At 43.6% G+C, this 21,747-nt stretch overlaps 1 protein-coding gene across 7 annotated transcripts in view; it reads right to left on the bottom strand.

Moving 5' to 3' along the window:
• The window catches only part of TPST1 (tyrosylprotein sulfotransferase 1), a 118,655-nt gene that overhangs the window by 21,218 nt on the left and 75,690 nt on the right, over nt 1–21,747 (bottom strand). For 5 of the 7 annotated variants that reach the window (XM_027862286.1, XM_027862285.1, XM_027862287.1 and 2 more), the window contains 2 exons: nt 19,797–19,995; nt 13,207–13,722 (listed from right to left, as the gene is read on the bottom strand). In XM_027862286.1, the coding sequence (XP_027718087.1) occupies nt 13,540–13,722; nt 19,797–19,995 (382 nt within the window). In that variant the 3' untranslated portion in view covers nt 13,207–13,539. Of the gene's footprint in view, nt 1–13,206; nt 13,723–15,422; nt 17,615–19,796; nt 19,996–21,747 lie in introns of those variants that run through there. The other 2 variants (XM_027862290.1, XM_027862291.1) reach the window with 2 other exon arrangements.

The following is a 21,747-nucleotide window of genomic DNA, read 5'->3' as shown; positions in this document are numbered from 1 at the left end:
AGGGGCCTCTATAACTGAGGAGGGGTCTCTAGAAGTGAGCCTGTCAAAGCCCCCCAAATAACGACTTGGGCATTTTCAGTCTCCTTACCAGACCAATTACAAACTCGTCAAACACCTCACTCACACAGAACGCAATTATCTGGTAAGGGCTCCTATTTATACAGAGCTTTTCCATACCTTAGCTCATGTCTGATCCTCACAACTTCATCTCTTGAAGGCCAGCCTTGTCATTCCCATTTTGTGGATGAAAACAATTTAAGTATTGTCAAACCAAACACAGGATCTCCTCATCCTGAAAACGAAGGCAGGCTAGCCAGCTTCAGTGTCTAGTTCTCAGATCTATCCCGTGACCTGATCCAAAATTTTCTCTGATGGCTTCTCTTATAACTACAGGAAAACCATGGCTATTGCTAGGTGTGCACCACACATGTCACTAGGGTGTGTAGCCAGGAGACTGTTTTTTAATAAAACGCAATCAATTACAAAGGACTTTATTTTTATTTATTAAACTAATGAAACTAGAAGGTAACTAAACTGACTTTTCAAAAATTTACAACTAACTTTACTCTAAAAGCACAAACTTTGCAAAAGGCATCTGTTAATCAAATCCTTCCTCTAAAATACGTTCTTTTTTCAGCCTTATATCCTTGGCTAAAAAAGGTGCTTCCCAATTGGACCTTGTGCTCCCCCACCTTGTACTTTGCCATGAGGGACATGGAGTGAAGTTTAAGGACTAGTGACCAGAAGTGCATCACTTTTAACTTTTCTCCCTTCTATGCCTATACCTTGCCTTGAGCAGCTGGGTAGTGCAGTAGATAGAGCACTGGACCTGAAGTCAGGAAGACCTGAGTTCAAATTCTGCCTCAGGCACTTACTAGATGTATGACCCTCAATAAGTCACTTAGCCTCTGCCTGCCTCAGTTTTTCTTGTCTATAACATATCCCTGTCTTCAGGATCGTAACATCTACTTCACAAGGTCGTTACGAAGATTGAATGAGATAGCATATGTAAAGTGCTTTGCCAACTTTAAATACTATATAAAAGGTAGTTGTGTTACTAGTATGATATTACCAATAAGAGTCATGTATTACTGTCTAAGCCGTGGAAAACAAAGTGGCCAGAGGAGTCAGGGGAAAAGGGGTGTGTAGAGATGTCCAGTTGATTTTCTCTGACCAGACTGTAGTCCCTGAGTAAGAGAGGGTGGGAAGAGGATTTTTGGTGGCAGCAAGCGGGGCAGACTACCTACCTAACCACTATGGGAAATGGGCTCTGCTAAGAAGCACCACCAGACAGGGCAAGGTGGGCTGCAGAGAGAGGACGGGGGTGTGGGACAAGGGCCCCTCACATCGACACATTAGGGAGTACGCGGGCATCCTCGGCATGACCTCCAACCTTTACCTATATGCCTACAGATCCCGAGCCCAGGAGAAGGAAGGGCTATGGAAGGTCAGTGATTTCTTCAAGATCACAAAGCTAATAGGTGACAGAGCCAGGTTTGAAATCCACATTTTAATGGTCAAGTACCAAGAATAAAGCCAAAACAACAACAACAACAACAACAACAAAAATCAAAAACAAAAAACAAAAAAACCCCAATATAACTCAATTAGATGTCGCAACATGCATGCATGTACAGTTATCATAGGTGAGGTCCTCCATAGACTCCATCTGCATTTGTTTGTATAATTCTAACAAACTTGGTTGTCTGGTTTCTGGAAGACAGGAGGGAAGAAATGCTGCTGCGGCTGACGTGACGACAGCAGGGAGAGACGTTGGTCACCAATAAAGGAAGGAGAAGACAATATATAAAGCTGACCCCAAAGCTCCAACAGCACACCAGGACGGAGCCATTGAGTGCAGGGGCAAAGACCTTCATTACATGCTCCAGGGAAGGCCCTGAGGGCATTAATACACTCTGAGGTATACTGATGGGCTAACAAGGACCCGAAATCATCACCAAATGTTTACATCACAGACTCACAGGATCATAGAGCTGGACACAGAAGGGATCTCAGAAACCATCTCACCTAACCCATTACTTCCTCTAACTCTCCCTCTGGGCTCCCTCCAGCTTGTACCAGCACTATGATAATAAGGGCCAGAGGGAGGAACTCTTAGACCCCTTAGAAGGGGTAATTCTGTGGGTGATAATCAGCTAACTCATTTATTTGCTGTAATTTATGAGCCCCCATCAGTGTGCTCCCCTTAACAAGGAGCTGGTCTACTTAGATATTTCTTAGCAAGAGTGTTTACTCAAATGTCACAGTACCAACAATGGTTATCCTCCTAAACCTGTGGCGCACTCTCCCACAAAAGCACAGAATGGACGACTCATACCTCCTGGGTGACGATGTCCTGTCTTTTCCTAGAGGCGCCTCACAAAGTTTCCTGTGGACGAATGGCAGCTGTGGTGACGAATTCCCAAGTTACTCTACTGCTCAGTTGAGTTGGCTCCCCACCACTGCTGGGCTGGACCAGGAAGGTTGCTCTGTCGGTGGCCTCTTCACCAGGTGAGGTGTTTTTGCTGAACAGACCAGTCCACTAGACTCCCTGGGCTCACACTCTGAGGGAAAACTGAAACCTTCACTGTCTCCTCTACAGTGCTCTCTTCAACAAGGGAAACAACTTTTAGCATAGGATTAGCTAAAGCTCCTTGGTTCCTCACATCCGGGCAGGATGGCAGAGAGGTCTAGTTCTGCCAGTTCAATAATACTTCCTAGCTCAGAGGAAGCATCTCTTGGTGGGGGACTTCACTTTTACTTATGGTGCTCAGGTCAGTTATGCTTCCCAGACTCCCCTTGGGTTTCGTGCAGATGAGTGGCTAGGGTCGGCCCCCGATGCCTTCTTCATATTCAACGGAGCCATGCAAGTCTCTGATCTTTTCATAGGTATGTAACATTTCCTTTTCAGCTTTTTTACATTTCAATATGTCTGCTCCTTCTGACTGGCACTAGTCTAAACAGCAACAGGGGCAGTAGATAGAATACTGGGGCCTGGGTCAGAAAGACCCAAGTTCAAATCCAGCCTCAGATACTTACTAGCTGCATGATCCTGGGCAAGTCACTTATTCACTGTTTGCCTCAGTTTCCTCAGCTGTTAAATGGGGATCATAACAGCACCTACCTCCCAAGGTTGTGAGGATCAAATGAGATAATATCTGTAAAGCACTTAGCACAGTGCCCAGCACTGTAATCACTACATAAATGTTAGCTGTTATTATTATTATTATTATTGAACAGGACACACTTTTACATCACTGATAAGGCCCAGGAAGGCACAGTGATTGGCCCTAGGTCACAAAGGTACCACAGTTGGCATTCAAACCCAGGTCCTCCAACTTTTTTCATCCCACCACAATATTTATCCCCTGTTTAAGTAGCCAAGGAATAGTACAATGGATTTTGTAAAGATTCCTATCTAGGACAGCTAAATTTCTTAAAAGTCTTGAAGCATAAAGCAACTTGGAAAACGAGCCTCTCCAGAATGACTCATTCCCTGGAGATTACAGATAGCCAAGCTCTTAACTGTAGTTATAAGTTACAGGGGTATCGGACAGAAGCACTAGCGAATCCAAACTTAGGATCCTAAGACTTTGAGCTAGAAGGGACCCTGGAGCTCGACTGGTCTGATCTCCTTCTTTTGTAGATGAGGAAACTGCATTTGGTCCCTCGTGGTCTCGGAGAGCAAAACCATCTAAATTATTCTGATGTTTAAGGGGCAATGTCACCAACCTCTAAGGACTGGCTGCGCTTCCTCACATGTGCAACATAAACCACAAAATCTCTGAGCCCTGTAAATGAAACAGGGATTAAATGCAGTCATACTGCTCCTATTTTTAAAAATAAAAACCAAAAAAACCTCTCCAATTTCAACATGATAAATGCACCAACATTTCCCGAAGCTAAGTGCAGGAGATTGGCCACATAAAAAAGCAATCATGTCATCTGTGAATGGATTGAAATTGCAGCCTTCACTAAAATCCATCCTTCAAAATAATATAAAATTTAAAAGGCTCCAACATGGCCCAATACTCTCAGTTTTCCCCAAAATACACATAAAGTTACAGGGGGTAAAAACACTGGGATTTAACCTGGTGGTCTTGAGTTTGATTGACATTAGGGCCTAGCAGTCATCTGCAATTGAATTAGATACAGGGCAGGGACCCTCATAATACTTTGTCTCCCTCAGAGCGCATAGCATGTGCTCAATAGCAGCAGGGTCACATTATATTGTATTTTATGGTTACAAAATGTCTTATCATTATTATTTTACTTGAGCTTCACAACAGCCCTGTGACAGAACTACTTCAAATATGGGTCGGAATGCCACAGATTATAGGTGAGGAAATGGGCTTGCCCAAGGGTCATTGGCCAGTAAGTGGCAGCCCTGGGATTTGAACACAAGTCTTCGGATCGATGTCGAGCTGGAAGGGACCTTATAAGCCTTCCCATCAAACTCTCTCTTTTACACTGAGGGAACCAAGAGGTAACCGTAGAGGCAGTAAGTGACTAAGCTGGAATCTGAACCCAGGACTTTCAGTATTCTTTCCATCCCCTGCTGCCTTTCACTAAATATCTGCTAAACAAATGAATGAATCTGGAATCCAGTGTCCAAACTGAAGTCTGCCCATGATGTATTTAAAGCAAAATGAAGAGATAACCACCTAATTTTGAAACCTGGGCGTGCCAGTGTCTTTCCTGGGGTTTCTTGTCAAGGTTTAGACGACTTGGTAGTTTCGCTGCTGAGAGAACAAGTAAGTCCAATTAGGCTTCATAATGCAGGACAGAATCCAGATTTTGAAACCTTCAATCCCTTATGGGCCCCAAGAGGCCTGCAGTGACTCACCGTCTCCACGATATAAACATGACAATATCCACTGATAATATGTACCCTTACATAATCTCTCTGGCCTCGACAATGTTTTGGTTGCTCTGCCAGCTTCGCTCCAGAGATTTGCATTTATGATGCTGTTTGAGCAGAGACAGGGCGATGAAGACACAAATGATACCATTTCACATTTATATGGTGTATAAAGTCTCCTGATCAATCTGATGAGGCTTCAGGAGGGGCACCTCCAAAAGGGGAGGCATGGACGTACTCTCAGACACTTCCCTGAGAGTATATAAGACTGGCCCTACAGAACTTGTGTACTCATTCACACCTCATTGAGGAAGAACAACTGAGGATTAGCAGTTGAGGATGGATTGCTTGGCTCCAGCTGTTAGGATGAGGGGTGGGGGGTGGGGCTCAGCCTCTGAGTCCTTTTAGGAGAGATCCAGAGAGAGCCCTGAGTGCAGACCAGAGACCAGAACACCAGACTGGAATGGGGAGGGGGCAGGGGAAAGGCCTGTGGAGCTGCCCGGCCTCTGCTGGGGGCTGATGGCCATGTGGGGCAGACGGTCATTGCAGTTCATGCTCTCACAGCCACACAGCCTCAGGAAAAGGGAAACGTGGCAGGGAGCTGGGAGTTCCTGAATCTCAGCCTCCTGGAGGAATTCCAAGAATTTCTGGATTGAGGATCTAGCATGTGGGCCCCCAGAACTGGAGAAGGAAGGGACCACACCACCATACGGAAGAAACCAATGTTGGACTTCCCCCTCTGCTACTCTTGGGAGCGATTTGGACGGGACAGGTTTAATGGGCAAGAGGTTGCCAGGTTCATTTCTTTCAGGGGACCTGTTCGGGGAGTCCTTGGGTAGTATCATAAGGCTGGAGGCCTGCAAGGGTCCCTAGGGTGAAGAAGTGACTCCCCAGAATGCCAAGGGCTGGCCTGTCTAAGAACCCAGGCTTGTTTCTCTTCCAAGGAGAGTTCAAGCCCGTGGGGCAGTGCTGTAAGTCTAGAGGCCTACAGAGGTCCCTGGGGAGAAGGTGGGAGTCACTGTGGGCACTTTCTGTGGGGTGACATACAGGCTGGGTGGTACCTGATGCACACTGCGGCCATAAGTGCCAATGAGGGAGCTGGGACCCTTTTATTCACACTAGTGCTGAGCCCAGGGCCTGGGTACTGGGTCATGAGTGACAGTAATAACGTTTTCTGTTTCTGCAGCACTTGAAGGTTCACTACTTCCCTTCAACACCCTTGTGAAATACAAGTTCAAAGATTATTCCCATTTTAGGAAACTAAGTAAATTGCCTTCGGGCACACACTAAGTGTCAGAGCTGGGATTTAAACTCATCTTCTCAAATTCCAAAAGCTACAGCCTTGCCTCGCTATTATTAATATTCCCCAAAGGAAGGGTAGAGATGCCATCTAATGCCAGAATAAGCAGCCCAGCAACAGAATGGCCTATTTCAGCAGTGTTTTCTAAGAAAAAAAATTAGAAATCTTTCATGTCCTGGCCCTTGGATGAGGTTTCCACAATGGTATGTTGGAATGTGAATTTCCAATCCAAACTCAGCAATTTATTCTATAATTCCTAAAAAGGAAACCCCCCAACTTGTGGGTCACCATATAGTTACTGGAAGGCAAACATTAAAAACAAAGAGGTCAGGAAGGCTTTCCTTTAAAAATGCCTTGTGAGGGGTATGACAAAGAAATTTTTTCTTGTGTCCACAGAGCACATAGGATCTAAAAAGAATGCTAAGTCATCCATCCCTATGAGTATTCAAAGAAAAATCATCTTAGACCAAGCTTTCTTTTCTAAAATAACTTTTTTGTTTTGTTTATTTATCTTACGTGGATTTATAATATGCCCCTCCTGCTGCTACATGAACAACCAAAAAAACCCCACGTTGGCCACCCCTGGAAACGCACAGCTTTCTGCATTTTAAGTTCCTCATGTCTCTGGCAGGAGGTGGGTGGGGTGTTTCGTCTGCACTCAAGGTTAATCGTTGTACTGACCAGAATTCTAACATCTTGCGAAGAGGGTTTTCTTTACAACTTTGTTGTCACTGTATCCATCGTTCTCCTGGTTCTGCTCACTTCACTCTGTCTGAGCTCATGAAGGCCTTTCCAGATTCCTACGAAGCTGTCCATTTCATCATTTCTTTTGGAACAATAATATCTCATTATATTCATATACCATAATTTGCTTAGCCATTCCCCAACAGGTCAGCTCCCTTACCTCACAGTTTGGGGCTACTATCAAAAGAGATGCTATAAATATTATTGTTTGTATTAGATCCCTTCTTCCTCTTTAAAAAAAAAATCTCTTTGGGGTTATGCATAAGCTTAGTAGTGGTATAGCTTAGATAAGAGGGTATGTATGCACAGCTGAGTAACTTTTTGGGCAGTTGCAAATTGTTTTCCAGAAGGGTTACACCAATCCACAGCTTCACCAAGAGTACATACACCATGGTACCCATTTTACCAAAACCCCCCTCACATTTGTGGTTGGTTTTGCCAGTCTGATGGGTATGAGGTAAAACCTCTAGAATGCTTTGATTTGTATTTCTCTAATTAATACTGACTTACAGCATTTTCATATGATTATTGATAGCTTTGACTTCTTGCTTTGAAAACTGCCTATTCATATCCTTTGACCATTTAAAGTAACTTTTAATACACTGTTAGTGGAGCTGTGAATTGTTCCAACCCTAATAGAAAGCATGTTGCTAAGAAAGTAACTAAAATGTCCATACCCTTTGACCTCGAGATCCCTCTGCTAGGCACATACCTCAAGGCAGTTAAAGATAGAAAGGCCTTATATACACCAGAATATTTATAGCAGCACTCCTTATGGTACCAAAGAACTGGAAATTAAGTTCATGCATACCAGCTGCAGAATGGCTAAATAAGTTGTGGTTTGTGACTGCAATGGAATATTACTGTTCTTTAAACTATGAAAATGAGGAATGCTGAGAAGCATGGAAAGACTTCTCTGAACTGATGCAATGTGGAGTGGGCAGAACCAGGAAAACAGCATACACATCAATAACAATGTAAACTGAAAGAAGAATAAAATTAGGACTGAATGTTGGGAAATTATAATGACTAAGCCTGGCCTCAAAGAAGACATGGAGGCACCCTCTTGGCTCACATTCTGACTCTCTAGGCTTTGCCACTAAACCTCGGCCACGGTTCCACCCTGTAACTTCTCTCAGCTCCTCGGCCCTCCAGGGCCTACCCCTGCTGACCCCCTTATCCCACTGGAGAGTTGGGAAGCAGAAAGTCTACAATTAGGAGAGGTCTCAAGCTTACCAACCTGCACTGCCTGCTGGCTCCGGTTCTGGTTCTGACTTTCCAGACCTTAACACCATGCCCCTGGGGACTTCCTTGTTCCTCTTTTATTTTCACATTGTAACATGTACACTCTTTGAGAGCAGGGACCACCACTTTTGCTTCTGCTATAAGATATTAATGTAGTTGCATTTTTCCCTACCTATAATCCTACTCTGACAAGTGAAATGAAGATTTCTTCATTATTCCTATAAGGAAACCATTGTATTGCCCTAAAAACAGATACACTGTCTTGTTCAGTTGTGTTTTTAAATTGCAGAAATAAAAAAGAGTGTGGCCCATTTAAGAAAGAATATTTCACCAATTATCTGGAGCATGTTATAAAAACTGATGGAAAGTCTGCTTTATAATGGTAACACAACATGAATCAGGATGGGGTGGGGGTTAGGAGGGATAACTATGGATACTGTAGAGAAAGGAGACCATCCTACGATATTATAGCATCACAAATGGAAAAGATCTGGGAAGCCATCTCGTCCAAACAGGGGAATGAGCGAGCATTCCCCATGAAAGGAAGGACATGAATAAAAGCTGGAATATGTGAATATGTGATTATCATGCACACCAATGGGAGTGTGTGAAATGAATTTAAAACTGGTAGATAAGCAACATCGTGGTGCATATTTATTGAAATAATTGAATACTGCCATTTTCTGATAGAGGCTTTCCCAACTACTGATGGAAAGTGTAACCTCAGAGGCAAAGGCAGGAGTAGTTGCCTCTGAGGTTACACTTTGCACATCCTCTATATGTGTCTTGTAGGTACCTATTTATGTCCACGTTGTCTTCCCCATTAGACTGTAAAACTCCCTGAGGACAGGCACCATTTTTTGCGTATGTATATCCCCAACAATCAGCAGTGTGCCTAGCACAAAGCAAGCACTTAATAAATCCTTGTTGATTGATTAATTTACAGATGAGTCATGCTAAAGACACAAGCCTCCATTTTCTTTCTGTTCTTCCTGAAAGAGCAAATAGGACTGAGAGTGGAGCTAAGCAAGACGATCTCTGGAGGGACCACGCCATCACTCTGATAAAGGATCCAAGTGTCTGCAAAACCTTTTATTACGAACTGTTCTTACTTTTATAAGCCCATAGATAAAGTGGGTAGGATGATTCTGGGAATTAATTTAGATATCTACTGGCCCAGAGAATAGGCTGGGTTGCTAAACGCTGGAATAAAACAAGTAATAAGTGGCCTGGAGAAGTAAATAAGTCTTAAGATAGTAACACATTTTTTGGTTTGTGATTTCATGAGTATGAAGAGGTTCCACTGAGGAAATTTCCTCTACCAGTGCAGACTGGCATCTATTCTGAATTTTGTGGCCTCAGAGAGTTGGGGCCCTGATGGCTATGTAATTTGTCCATGGTAACACAGCTAGCTGGAATACATCTGGCTCTTCTTGACCCCCAAGCCCAGCCCTCTATTAGGCGATGTTGCCTACAATCACATAAGCAAAAGAAAACAAGAAGTTTCTTTAAAATAGAAAAAAAATTAAAAAGTGACTGATAAGAGTTTTAACGAAAAAGTTACTAGTCTGGGTCTAGGTATTCATATGTCTTTACATTTTGCTCTAATCTCCATATCCTGTTTTTCTCTTTACCTCTTAGAGATAAATGTTGTCCATGTTTCCCCTCGAACATGAGTCACTGAAAGTTACGCTTAAGTTTAAGGCACAGTTTGGGTCATCATCCATTCAAAACCACAGCTCACAAGCTTTCACCAATATTTCTCTTTTACCAGACAAAATCAGAAGGCAAATCAATTCAAGGCTAGACATTTAATTAAAATAGAATAGCAGGGTAAGGAACAAAGAAAATTCCTCTCAGTCACACAGAGGCATTCGAAAGCCCAAGTCTGCTGCCACTCACCTATGCAATCAGCTCCACTGATTGCCTCCAAGATCAAATCTAAAATCTTCTGCTAGGTTTTTAATGCCGGTCCTTTCCTGCCTTTCTGGTCTTCTCGGACCTTACACCCTACCCCCTCCCAAGTACTCTTGTTCCAGTGACACCGGCCTCACTGCTGGGCTTGAATCAGACCTTTCATCTCCTGAGTCCAGGCATTTACACTGGTAGTCTCCCATGCCTGTAACTCTCCTCCTCATCATCTCTGCCTCCTGGCTTCTCCAGCCTTCTTCCTGTCCAAGCTAAAGTCCCACCGTCCTCATGACGCAGTGCCTTCCCTCTGTTGATTCTCTCCAACTGATCCCAGATCTTTGTATGTAGTTGTTCACCTGTTACCTCCCCCATCAGGCTGGGAGCTCCCCTGGAGCCTTTCCCCCTTCTTTGCATTCCCAGCATTTAGCACAGTGCCTGACACACAGCAGGTGCTTAATAAAGACTTTCTGACTGACAGACTCTCCCACAGGTTCCTTGGAGGGAAAGGGAACATCTGTAGCCTGGATAACTCACAGTGCTAGATCTGCATTCCAGCTTGAACACTTCTTTGCCTCCAAAGCTACTATTTTGGAGATATCTGAGCTGAGCTGTAAGCGACTGGTGGTCATCTGCTTGTTTTCCCTGCCCCAGTTACCCTCTGGTTGCTTGTTGAACCAACCACAGCTGCTATGTTGTCTCTTCCTTTTGAGGAGAGTGGTAGGAGCTCTTTTATGAGCAGTCCATGCCCTGAGCCTATGTTAGTTCTTTTGTGAATCAGATTCACAGTCTTACGCAGCCAGTCAGCCAGCCAGTAAGAATCTTTGGGCCAAGTTTGTCTTTCAAGCTATTTTAATTCCATACCAGCAGCTACTTCCCCAGGAATGGCTATTTGGTTTAAAGTAAGAAAATTCCTTCCAATACCCATCATGCCTTTAGCAGCTAACACCAGCCATGCATCTTACTCTAGAGTTTCACTTTAGTAAGATTGAAAGGAAGGGTGGAACTAGTGACCACTGTCTAGAATGTATGCAGCTGCACCCAAGTAGAAATAATCTGTGTTGTTATATTAATAAAGAACTATTTTTACAGAAGAAGAACTGGTTTGGATTTTTGCTAACTTGTGGACTCTCAGTTATCTATGCCTAAAGAAAGGTTAACTTATTATACAACCAAACTCAAACTATCTTGGTTCCCATAGAAGCAGCTAACTGAATTGAAAGTATATAATGCCTAAGAAGAAATAGTCAGCCAACACCACACAAGAACAATAGAATGCTATGGAATAGAATAATCACAGCAGACTCTCAGAGCTAGAAAGGTCCTAAGAGCTCATTCTAGCATAACTCTTCTTAAAGATGAGAAACCACGACTGAGAGACCAGAGGTGACTAAATGCCACAGAAATGGTCAGTGGTAGAGCCTGGACTGGAACCCAAATTTCCTGACTCAGTATCTGGCACTTTTTCCATTATACCCCATCATCTATGCTCCCATTATAAGATACTTATAAAGTATAAAACACTTTACACGTATCTCATCTCAGCCTCTGTGGCAAAGGTAGGAAAAATATCCCTCTTTTGGTAGATAAGGAAACTGAAACTCAGTAACTAAGTTAAGAAATGTGCCCACTGTCACATGGCCATTAATAGCAGAGTCAAGACCATCATCTTCCGATCACCCCCTGATGAGTGAGGCAGGATGGCACAGTAGAAAAAACACTGGCTCTTGAGTTAAACACTTGGCCTCTCTCTGGGCCTCAGTTTCCTCCTCTATAAAATGAAGAGTTGGACCAGATTAGGGTTCTTAACCTAGGGCATGTGAACTTGTTTTTTAAAAATATATATTTTGACAACTTTATTCCAACATAATTGGTTTCCTTGGTAATGCTATGTATTTTACTTAATGCATTTAAAAACATTGTTCTGAGAAACAATCCATAGGCTTTGCCAGTCTGCCACAAAAAAGGTGAAGATCTCTTGGGACTCAATGGATGCCTTCCAGTTCTAGAGCTCCATGGCTGTGATGGCCAGTGTTACAAGCACCTGACCTCCTTTCTGACCACCTACTAGGAGCAGGGTTCTCTGGTGGAAACTTACGCAGAATATTCTCCAAAGGGCTGGCTTTTATCATAAGGTAAACAAAGTAGGCCCCTCGATGGAAGAGAAAGACAAATACTCACTGGAGACATAAATCATCTATTGTATGCACCCCGTGATTGCTCAGTAATTATTGACTTTTCTCCTGGGAAAACTGCAGTTATCCTTTGCCTGGAAACATCTCTAGAGAAGAGGTAGCGACTAATTTAGAAACAGGCATCTGCTGCTGGTGTAGCCTAGACTTCCTCTATAATCCATGGGGCAATAAAGTCATCAGTGCTTAGAGTTACTGACCAGACCCCTGGCTACAATGGGGGCAGATTATCACATTTCTTTTTCCTGTCAACTAGAGGACCATTTTTCAGACACTAACGTTACTCTTGGGCAGATAATGTACAGCATGGAGCTACAGCTGCATGTCTGTCCTTCTATTTCTACTCAGAAGTGTTTTAAAATGAAATGGAGAGTTAAAAGAAACATAAACATAAACATAAACATTCGAGTTCTGGAAAGAGAACCTGAAGTCAAAACATGTCCTAGACTATCTGCAGCAAGTCCTGGTAATTACATGATAGTGCAAATGGGAAAATCTAATTAGAGGTAATTGACAGACTAGGAGACCATTTAGCCACCAGTTCAAATTAATGAGGATTATAGCTCATTATGGTAGGAATGACATTGTACATAATGTGTACATTATTTTGCACTGTAAAAGCGGGTAGTTTAATTGACATTGTCAGAACTCATGGAACAGTGGTTACTAATTTAAGAGAAACCTGGATTATAAGAATTTTTCTTCATTCATTCATCCATCCAGCTAGTCAACAAAAAATATGTGTAGCCTAGACCAGAGGTGTCCAACATGAAGCCAGCAGGCCACACGTGGTCCACAATGCCCTGAATATGGCCCCAAACCAGATGAAAATGTAGTTACTATCAGATTTTAATGTGTTGATTTATTAATTTTATATACATATATATATGAATATAAATATACACACACACATATATATACATACACACACACACACACACACACACATATATATATATGACATATATGGTTTTCTAAGTTAATATGTGGCCCCCAGGAATCTTTTATGTACCGTTTTATTCTGAGTTGAGTTTGACACTACTGGTCCAGACTGTAAAAGAAGGGGGCATTTTCAAACAAAAATCAAGACATTAGTAGAGATTAGAAAAAAGATCATACAACCCAACCTCCTCATTTTGCAGATTAGGAAACTGAAGACCAAAGAGGTTCCCTGGCTTCCCCGAGCTAACACGTTGGCAGAATCAGCCAAGTGGAATACACCTTCCTAAGGTCATCTGTGAAGTGGGCAGGCTGGACGGGATTCTCTCTAGGGTCTACCCCACTTAGCTCTACGAAGGTGCGCAGAAGTCCTGGCTGCGTCGGTCGGCTAGCTCTCCAAACAAGAGGCATTTGACTGGAGTTCCAATGACAGGAGGAACATAGGCGTGACTGGCGCTCCAGGGGGATGATCCCAGCTGTTGCGAGTTCTCCTGCCATGTTGAACAGATCGTTTGCTTTTTGACAATTGAAACCTACAGAAATGACGTGGACACAACACAGAGTGTTTTCTTCAGGCAGTGATGCATCACTTGGACCTTTCCTTGGTCTCTTCTAAAGCTTTCATGAGTTGTTATTAATTTATGCAAACCCCAAATAGCCAACTAATTACAGGCCCTGAATAACCAAGTTTAAAGCAGTGGCCTTCTACTCTGTCTCACCGTTTCCTAGGAAATACTCTTAAATTCTGACATCCAAAACTCTGGATTCTAAGGTGTTTCATGTTTGCTTTTTGTGTTTTTCTTCTGGGGATGAAGGTGAGAAGGTAATTAAAACTAAACAAATAGAAAACCTTCCCGTAGTAACTCAGCATCTCGAAAACAAAGCCCTTTCAGGGGCTCTGGAGGTAGAGACCTTGCAAAAGCAGCTGGTAGCATGTCCGAGTGAGGCTGGCTTTACTACGAGGCACAAGTGTAGTTTGTCATTAGGGAAGGAGCACTGAACTGGGAGACAGCTGGCCTGAGTTCTAGTCTCTTTTGAGAGACCTTGAAGAACTAATCATTTCTTGCTCCGCACCGCAGTTTTCTCATCTGAAAAATGGCAGTGTTGGGACTAGATGACCTCTAAGAGTTTTCGGTAGAGGATCAAAGCCATTTTCTATAATGAGAGATCAGATTTAAGATGCAAATTCCAGGGGGCAGCTAGGTAGCACAGTGGATAGAGCACTGGTCCTGGATTCAGGAAGACCTGAGTTCAAATCTGACCTCAGACACATAACACGTACTAGCTGTGTGACCCTGGGCAAGTCACTTAACCCCATTGCCTAGCCAAAAAAAAAAAAAAAAAAGATGTAAACTCCACTGAAAGAAAGAACACAATGACACACTATCTCATGAAGTTATAAATGACTCGTACCGGACACTTTGCCAAGAACAGATGGTGTCAGGAGCAACAAGCCAGGACCCCGGTGTCACGCCCTGGTCTCAGCGACATCATCCCCTAAGCCTAGTGAGGAGGATACTCGAGGAGCCTACCTACAAAGATGGTGATGCCTCCCCAGCTCTGCTGCTCCCAATCACTCCCAGAGGCCACCCCTCACCGCTGGAGGAGGGCCAGCCGGGCCCAGCTGGGGCTACTACTTAAGGACCCACCAAAGCTACCCACCTCTTTTTGTTTGTCGAAGGTAAACACTGACAATCAGGGTGTTTAAAATCACTCCACTGAAGTTACTATTTACACTAAAATGCCATGGCCTGAGATAATTCACACTGGGCCCACGGAGTTCTTTTTTAAGAAGTAATTCCACCAGGTCTTCCCAGCTCCAACAATGATCCCAAAGACCAGGATGTTGACTAAAAGAGTAGAATCCTTTCATAATGTGCTACAAATATAAAATGCTCAGATCCCATGAGGAAGATAAGGAAGTATTTCTTCTCTAATCACCTGGTAGTAAATTTAGGCCTGGAGGCATGAACACAGGACACTTTCATCATTTTCTCCCTTGATTCTGCCAATAAAAATGAGGCCTCTCAAAGAAAGAAGTTGTTGGCCAAGTTCACCATGCGCAAGATCCACCAGTAAAAAGTCGGGGGGACCATCCAATTTCAGTATTTTTCCACATCCCTCCTGTTCCAAAACCCTCCAGTCAAAGTCTCCACAGAGAATGTTCATCCTTCAGTAAAGCAAAGCCAAAAGAAGCAAAAAGAGAAAATAAGACTTTGTCCATTAATTCATTCCATCCTGAGCAGGTACCAAAGAAAATCCTGGGGATACATTTATAGGTGGGGCACCATACTTCGGGGTTAGCTGCAGCACACACACACACACACTGCTGACACAGGGTAAGCAGTTACCAAGGGACCTTCCTTTCTTGCAATAAGGATGAAGTAGGACTGGAGCATTTGGATAAATTCATCCCATTCATCTCCTAACACTTCACAATCATTAAATAATCGTTCAGAAAACCTTATACACAGGTCTGCCTGCTGCTCCAGCACATATTTCTACAAAAAAGCAGTCCAATAAAGTGAGTTCCTACTGAATTTGTAAACCAACAGTTGCCCCTGCTCAGACTGGACCTTAGAGTGCCGCTGGCCCATTGTGAAGGGACTTCACCACAGTGATGGATTTTATTCTGTAATCGTTGACCAATTTTCAGTTTTCATCCACCAGAGCCCAAGTGACCTACAGCAACAAAGAAGCCAAGCGCTGACTAATGGTGTTTGCTAAGGTGAAATGAAAGCAAAGACTGTCTAGGATTAAATCCCAGCCTCCATACAAGGCTCTAAACTAAATAAATCCATGAATCGTCTTCTCCCTTTCACACCCTGCAGAAGGGCCACGCTGATGCCTCCCTGGTATCCTGAGTCCTGTAATAAATAAACCTGTCCTGGCCAGGATTTGGCAGTCACTTTATTTACACAATAGAGGTGTTCTTGGAAAAGTGGTCCTCTTTCAAATATATTAGAGGGAGCTTATGTAAAGGGACCTGAGATCAGTTGTTCTCTTTATAGCAGCCTTTGAGTAATGTGAAGACCCACATTGGGATGAATTAGCTTGGTGTGTTTTGATGCTCACATATCAGAATGAATGGAAGGAGCAATCACAGGTATAGTTAAGATGTTCACCTTTTTCTGAAATTCCAAAGGAAAAGAGGGTGAACTGGAACTCAATCACCACCATTTGCTTGCCCTCCAAAGGCATCCATGATTAGGAAAGCTACAAGGAGAATGATGACGGTGGATGAACAGCTGCTTCTAGGGGAGCCCTAATCAGGAGGGCGAGAGGACCTCTGGGCCCACCCAGGAACAACAGCAGGTGTGTTCGCTGAATTTAATGTGGGGTGGGGGAGGAAATGGTGAAAATCTATTAAAAATGAGCATGCATTTGTCCACTAAAGCCAGAAATATGAGGACAAAGGGCCCCTTGGAAACCTGGACCAAATAAAAGAAAGTCATCCAGCACACAGTGAGCTCCTTGTTACAGCGGCCCAGCGAGTTCCAGAAGCTGGTCTGAAGTTTGCTGTGTGGTCTGGCCAGTCAGTAACCTCTTGCAGCCTCCATTTCCTTCTCTGAAAAATTAAGGGACTAGTTGGAGGATTTCTAAGGTCTTCTCAAAAGCTCTAGGATCCTATAAACTAGGCATTAATGGCAGAAAATACAACTACCTTTAAGCATCTGGCCAAGTTTAGGAATGATGAGGCCTCAATGGCTGCAGAGAGAAGCTGGGGTATACAGGGTACCCCAAAAAGCCTTGCTACAGTTTAAGGCCACCAAAGCTATTAAAGCCTGAAACTGTGGCAAGACTTTGGAGGTACCCCATAAGAGCCAGCTGACTGACATGGTAGATAGCGGGCTGGCCGGCCTGGGTTCAAGTTCAGCCTTTATCACATAACTAGCTGTATCGCTGGTCTCTAATTCGATAAGTCCTACCCCGGTAGGGGGAGGCTCTACCCTGGCAGTTGCCAGACCCTCACACTCACAGACCCAGACCACAGATGAGGAAAGGTTATTGCTAGGGAAGCTAACCCTACAGCAAACACTTCCCTTGGGGTCTCTGTTGGCAAGAGGGTCTTGGCTTGTATGTAGATCATGGGGCTAACCTGATATGGCTATGTCTGTGCTTAAACCTCACTGATCTTACAAAAGCAGAAGCAGGTCTAATAATTCAACTCTGTGCTTGCCTTGTTTGGTTTGCCAACTTCTCACGTGTTTTATGTCCTCAACTAAGCTGAATTCCCTGAAGTAACAGTCTATGTCTTCTATAACATCCACAGCACCAGAATGGTGCAAGCACTCAGCACATAGCTGCCGAACGAGTGAAAGTCAATGTTTGTCACTAAAAGTTGGAGGGGCTGATGCCAAGGAGAGGAGGGTGAGACGTGTCGAGCCAACTTTTCAACTCCAGCACTTCCCACAGATTCCTTCTCTGTAAAGAGAAACAAACACACACCTATTATTCCGGATATGTCCGAGCAGTCCGTGCTCTGGAGCCAGAACATCCTGGACAGAGAGAAAGTCAAACCCTCAGGTTACCGTAACTAGGATGGGGCTAATACTCTTTCTGAAACCACCACTGTTTGTTCCTTGTAAACTGTTTTTTGCCCTTGTTTATCACACCTGGGAAAGATTTCCCAATCCAGAGAATGGCTCAAGTCCTCTTCTCCTCGGACTGGGTGAATTTGAAAGCTCTTCAAAAGTGAAAATCAACAAACCTGGAGGAAATGAGGCATTAGCCCAAGACTGCCCACATTTTCCACATCCAACAAAGACATGAGTCATATTTAATGGAAGTAACCACTTCTGTCATGATCTTATGTCAGGATGTAATGATTAAGCAAAAAGGAGAATATGAAGATGTTTTCCAGTTGCTTGATCTAAGGGCTGTTTATTTCCAACGTACTACAACTGTAAGATTCTAGGAGCCTTGGGAGAAAACATGGATTTCAATTCCAGTATGCCACGGGAAGATGGGCAGCCATGAAGTACATGATGGTGTAGTCAAATGAGGTGAGCTCTGGTCCAAGGCGCCTGAGGTTTTCAAAAACAATGTGCTGACTCGGGCAGCTACACTCCCAGCTCACTGTGCAAAGAGTCGGTCTCCAGGCCTGCTGCCCCCGATTCCTGGTGCCGAAGAATGCCTCACTCCCCCAGGAATGAGCAGAACTGCTCCTCCGGCCCCTTCTGAGGGCTGCACTCCTCAGGCACCTTGTTTCACGTGTGGCCGCGTGAATCCTTGCAGCAATTTTGAGGCATGCCTCCCAGTTTTCTCAATAAGGGGGAGCTCAATCAGGAGAGCCAAGGAGGCCGCACCCAGGGACAAGAAGTAGCTCGCCAACACACAGGCCTCCAGATGGGACGACAGTTCTCACACTTGTTTCTTTCTCATTTCTTTCCCTGAATTATTTTATGACCTATCTGCCATGTCCAGCCACAGTCAGAGAGAGAAAACCTCCTTCTCTGCACTACGCTTCTGCCTTCTGAAATCCTTTCCAAAGCCACAAGGAATGACTGAAGCAAATGCCACTGTCACATGGAGTCAAACCACAGGGTTGTTCCCAAGGAAGCCAAGAACACTGGGACTTGCTTTACTTTGTTCGGCAGAATGTAGGAAAAATGCAATGTCGACTGGTTGGGGAACCTCAAAATACCATTTGCACATGAATCTAGGTTTGCAAAATGCTAACTTGGTTATTGTGCAAAGGAGAAAGCTACAAATTACCAATTTTCCTGACATTCACAAAGCTGGGGACTAGACAATTGCAATAAATTAGCATATTGTGTCTTTCACATATTAAAGAAAGCCCTTCCACTCTCCACTCCTTCACCCTCTCCCATGGGCTTGAGCATCTCTCTCTCGAGATTGGCAGACAAAGGCTGACTCAGGTACATGGAAGAGGGTGAATGGACATTCTTCTTTTATTACAAAAGAGATGACATGAAAGAAAAAAAAGGAGTCAGAACGTCCCCTTCAGTGCTAAGGTTATAATGAGAAAGCGAAATCCAGTACTCTAACCTCTGCACCACCTAGCTACCTAGAACAAAGATGAAAGTACTTTTTTGGAAAGGCATGAATATGAATCAGTAAAATAAAGGGGAGTGAGATTTCAGTTTATTGGCATTCCTCTCTTGCCAGGTGTTGATAGGAGTGTCTTATACTCCTGCAAACACCACAAGTAGGGGGCCGAATCAAGGCAGCGGCTGCCCTACTACATGCTGTCACTCACATCCCAGGTGTTTATGCAGACTGACGATGCCTCAGACATGACACTGACCGCATGGCCTTCAGAGTGAGTCCCTCTGCCAGGAGCTGGGCAAAGGTCACTGAAGGTCTTTTCTTTACCAAACTTCTTGGGGCGTACAGCCTCTCCAGATGTCTGACAAGATACACCCATGGAGTGATAGAAGGCAGGCTCTTGGGAAAGTTCTTAAGGGTTCAGAGACCCAGAAGAATTAGCCTCCAACTGAAATGAGAGCTCTCCTGCACGATGTCATTGTACAAATGTAATTTTCTGGTCAAGACGAGCTTATGGTTTTATAAAACAAAACAGGGAGAAATTCCAAGGCCCACATTGAGACAGAACCTCTCAGAAAACTCAAGTCTCACTCACCCTTCTTGTGTTTTCAAGAATTTTGGGGTCAGGCTTTCCGTAACTAGGTGGATTGGCATGTGGGTCGTACCCGAGCTTGGCCAGCATGGGAGCAATCACCGCCATATCCTGTAAGACATCCGGGGGTATCTTTCCAACCCACTTTGACAGTGCTGCCACATTGACTGGTTTGATGACTTGGTCTGTTGATCTCTCTACCCTGAAAATAAAAGAACATGGATGAATGTTTGCTCAGAATGTTAAAAACCAAAGGGAAATGGCTGGTTACCAAACTATGGAGAAAGAAGGCACTGAATCAGCCAGCTATAGGTTGTTTTTGAAAATGTCCTAAGGCCAACTGATAGGCAACATGGCATTCAGAGTACAGTGGCTCTGAAAGCATGGTCTGAGAACCCCTGACAGTCCCTCAGCCCTTTTCAGGGGGTTCACTTGGTCAAAGCTGTTTTTATAATGATACTAAGTTGTTACTTACCTAGTAAAATACTCCTCCCTTCTCCAACCACACATCTGTGTGAGGCCAGATTTTCCTAGTATACTTCAACCACAATATATCTCGACAGATCGAATGCAGAAGCAGATGTGAGAATTCAGCTGCCTTCTGTTAAGCCATATGCTAAAGAGATTTGCAAAAATATGTAAAACAATGCTACTAAATTTGTTTTAGAAAATATAGTTTTTTTCATAAACATATTTTATGTTGCTATGTAATGGATTTATTATTGTTCTTTTAAAAATGCATCCTTTTTAATTTCTAATATGGTAATTGTTGATAGGTCTAACCCACATAAACTAAAGCCTTTTGGGATCCTGAGACCAACAAATTGGGGAACCCCTAGCCTAGTGGAAAGAGAGCTCTGTGTCAGAACTTCTGGGTTGAAGTCTCATCTCTATCACATACTGATTGTGACTCTAGACAAGTCGCTTAACCACTCAATGCTCTGGGCACCTCCATTAAGACTACCAGTTGCAAAGAAAGGGCTCCTCTGTATTGGTAGACACTTTTCTCCCTACACTGCTTCCTACACTGATGAAATCACAGGGCCTATCAAAATAATGAAATGAGCAACTAAAGCTGTTGGCAATCTCAAACTCGTAGAAACAGGAAAAATGTTAACAAGTGAAAACATCTGCACAAACTGTGTTGACATTTTAATTTTATCTAGAGAATCAAAGCACAATAGACAAGGTTGCTAATGAAAACACCAGGTTATTCTGCTGCAAACGTAAAACTGCAGATTCCCTTCCTTCTGCTAGATTTCTATAGCTACATTTCTTTGGGTAATCATTAAGTAAGGTAGAAAAGTCAGAGCCAATTAGAAGATTCAGAGATGGCTGGTTTCTGCTAATTTGACGTTTACATCCAGCCAAGGTCCAACACAATGACTTCCTTTGCACCCAATTAGAACTAGGACTATGGAATTTCATCAAGTAGCTTGGTAACCTAATGATAGAAAACTGCTGAGTTGGGGGATCACCTCCATGAAAGAAGGCAGAGGGGGCAGAGGAGAGTTTGGAGAGTGGAGGTCCTGACACAGGAAACACACAGAGGGTGCTAACGAGAACTTCAACCCATCCTACATCATTCCAAAGACATGTTCTGTTAAGAGGTAATGACATTGTGATTTGGTGTAAGTCTGTACCTTTCCTTTGCTAGTAATCATTAATGCCTTTCTGACAGGACCTTTCTTTAAAAGAGTTTCATAAAAAATGAGCAATAGAGAAAAGAAGATGCCAGGAACTGGTAGAGGGGGAAAAACACCCCTATAAAATTAGCCGGCGCACCTCTACCCGGAGAGGACTTCTGCCAGACAATGATTTAATGGGAGAAATGGGACAGAAAGTACCACACAAAGGGCCGTGCACGCTTTGTAAAACCACCAGGGCTCCAGAGGGGTCATTTCAGTGATCATGGGAATAACCTCCAACGCTAAGCCATGAATATTTCTCAGCC

This window comes from Vombatus ursinus, unplaced genomic scaffold, assembly GCF_900497805.2.
Source record: "Vombatus ursinus unplaced genomic scaffold, bare-nosed wombat genome assembly UNPS02014768.1, whole genome shotgun sequence".
In the NCBI taxonomy this organism is placed as follows: Eukaryota; Metazoa; Chordata; class Mammalia; order Diprotodontia; family Vombatidae; genus Vombatus; species Vombatus ursinus.
This window is presented reverse-complemented; position numbering and strand designations above follow the sequence as displayed.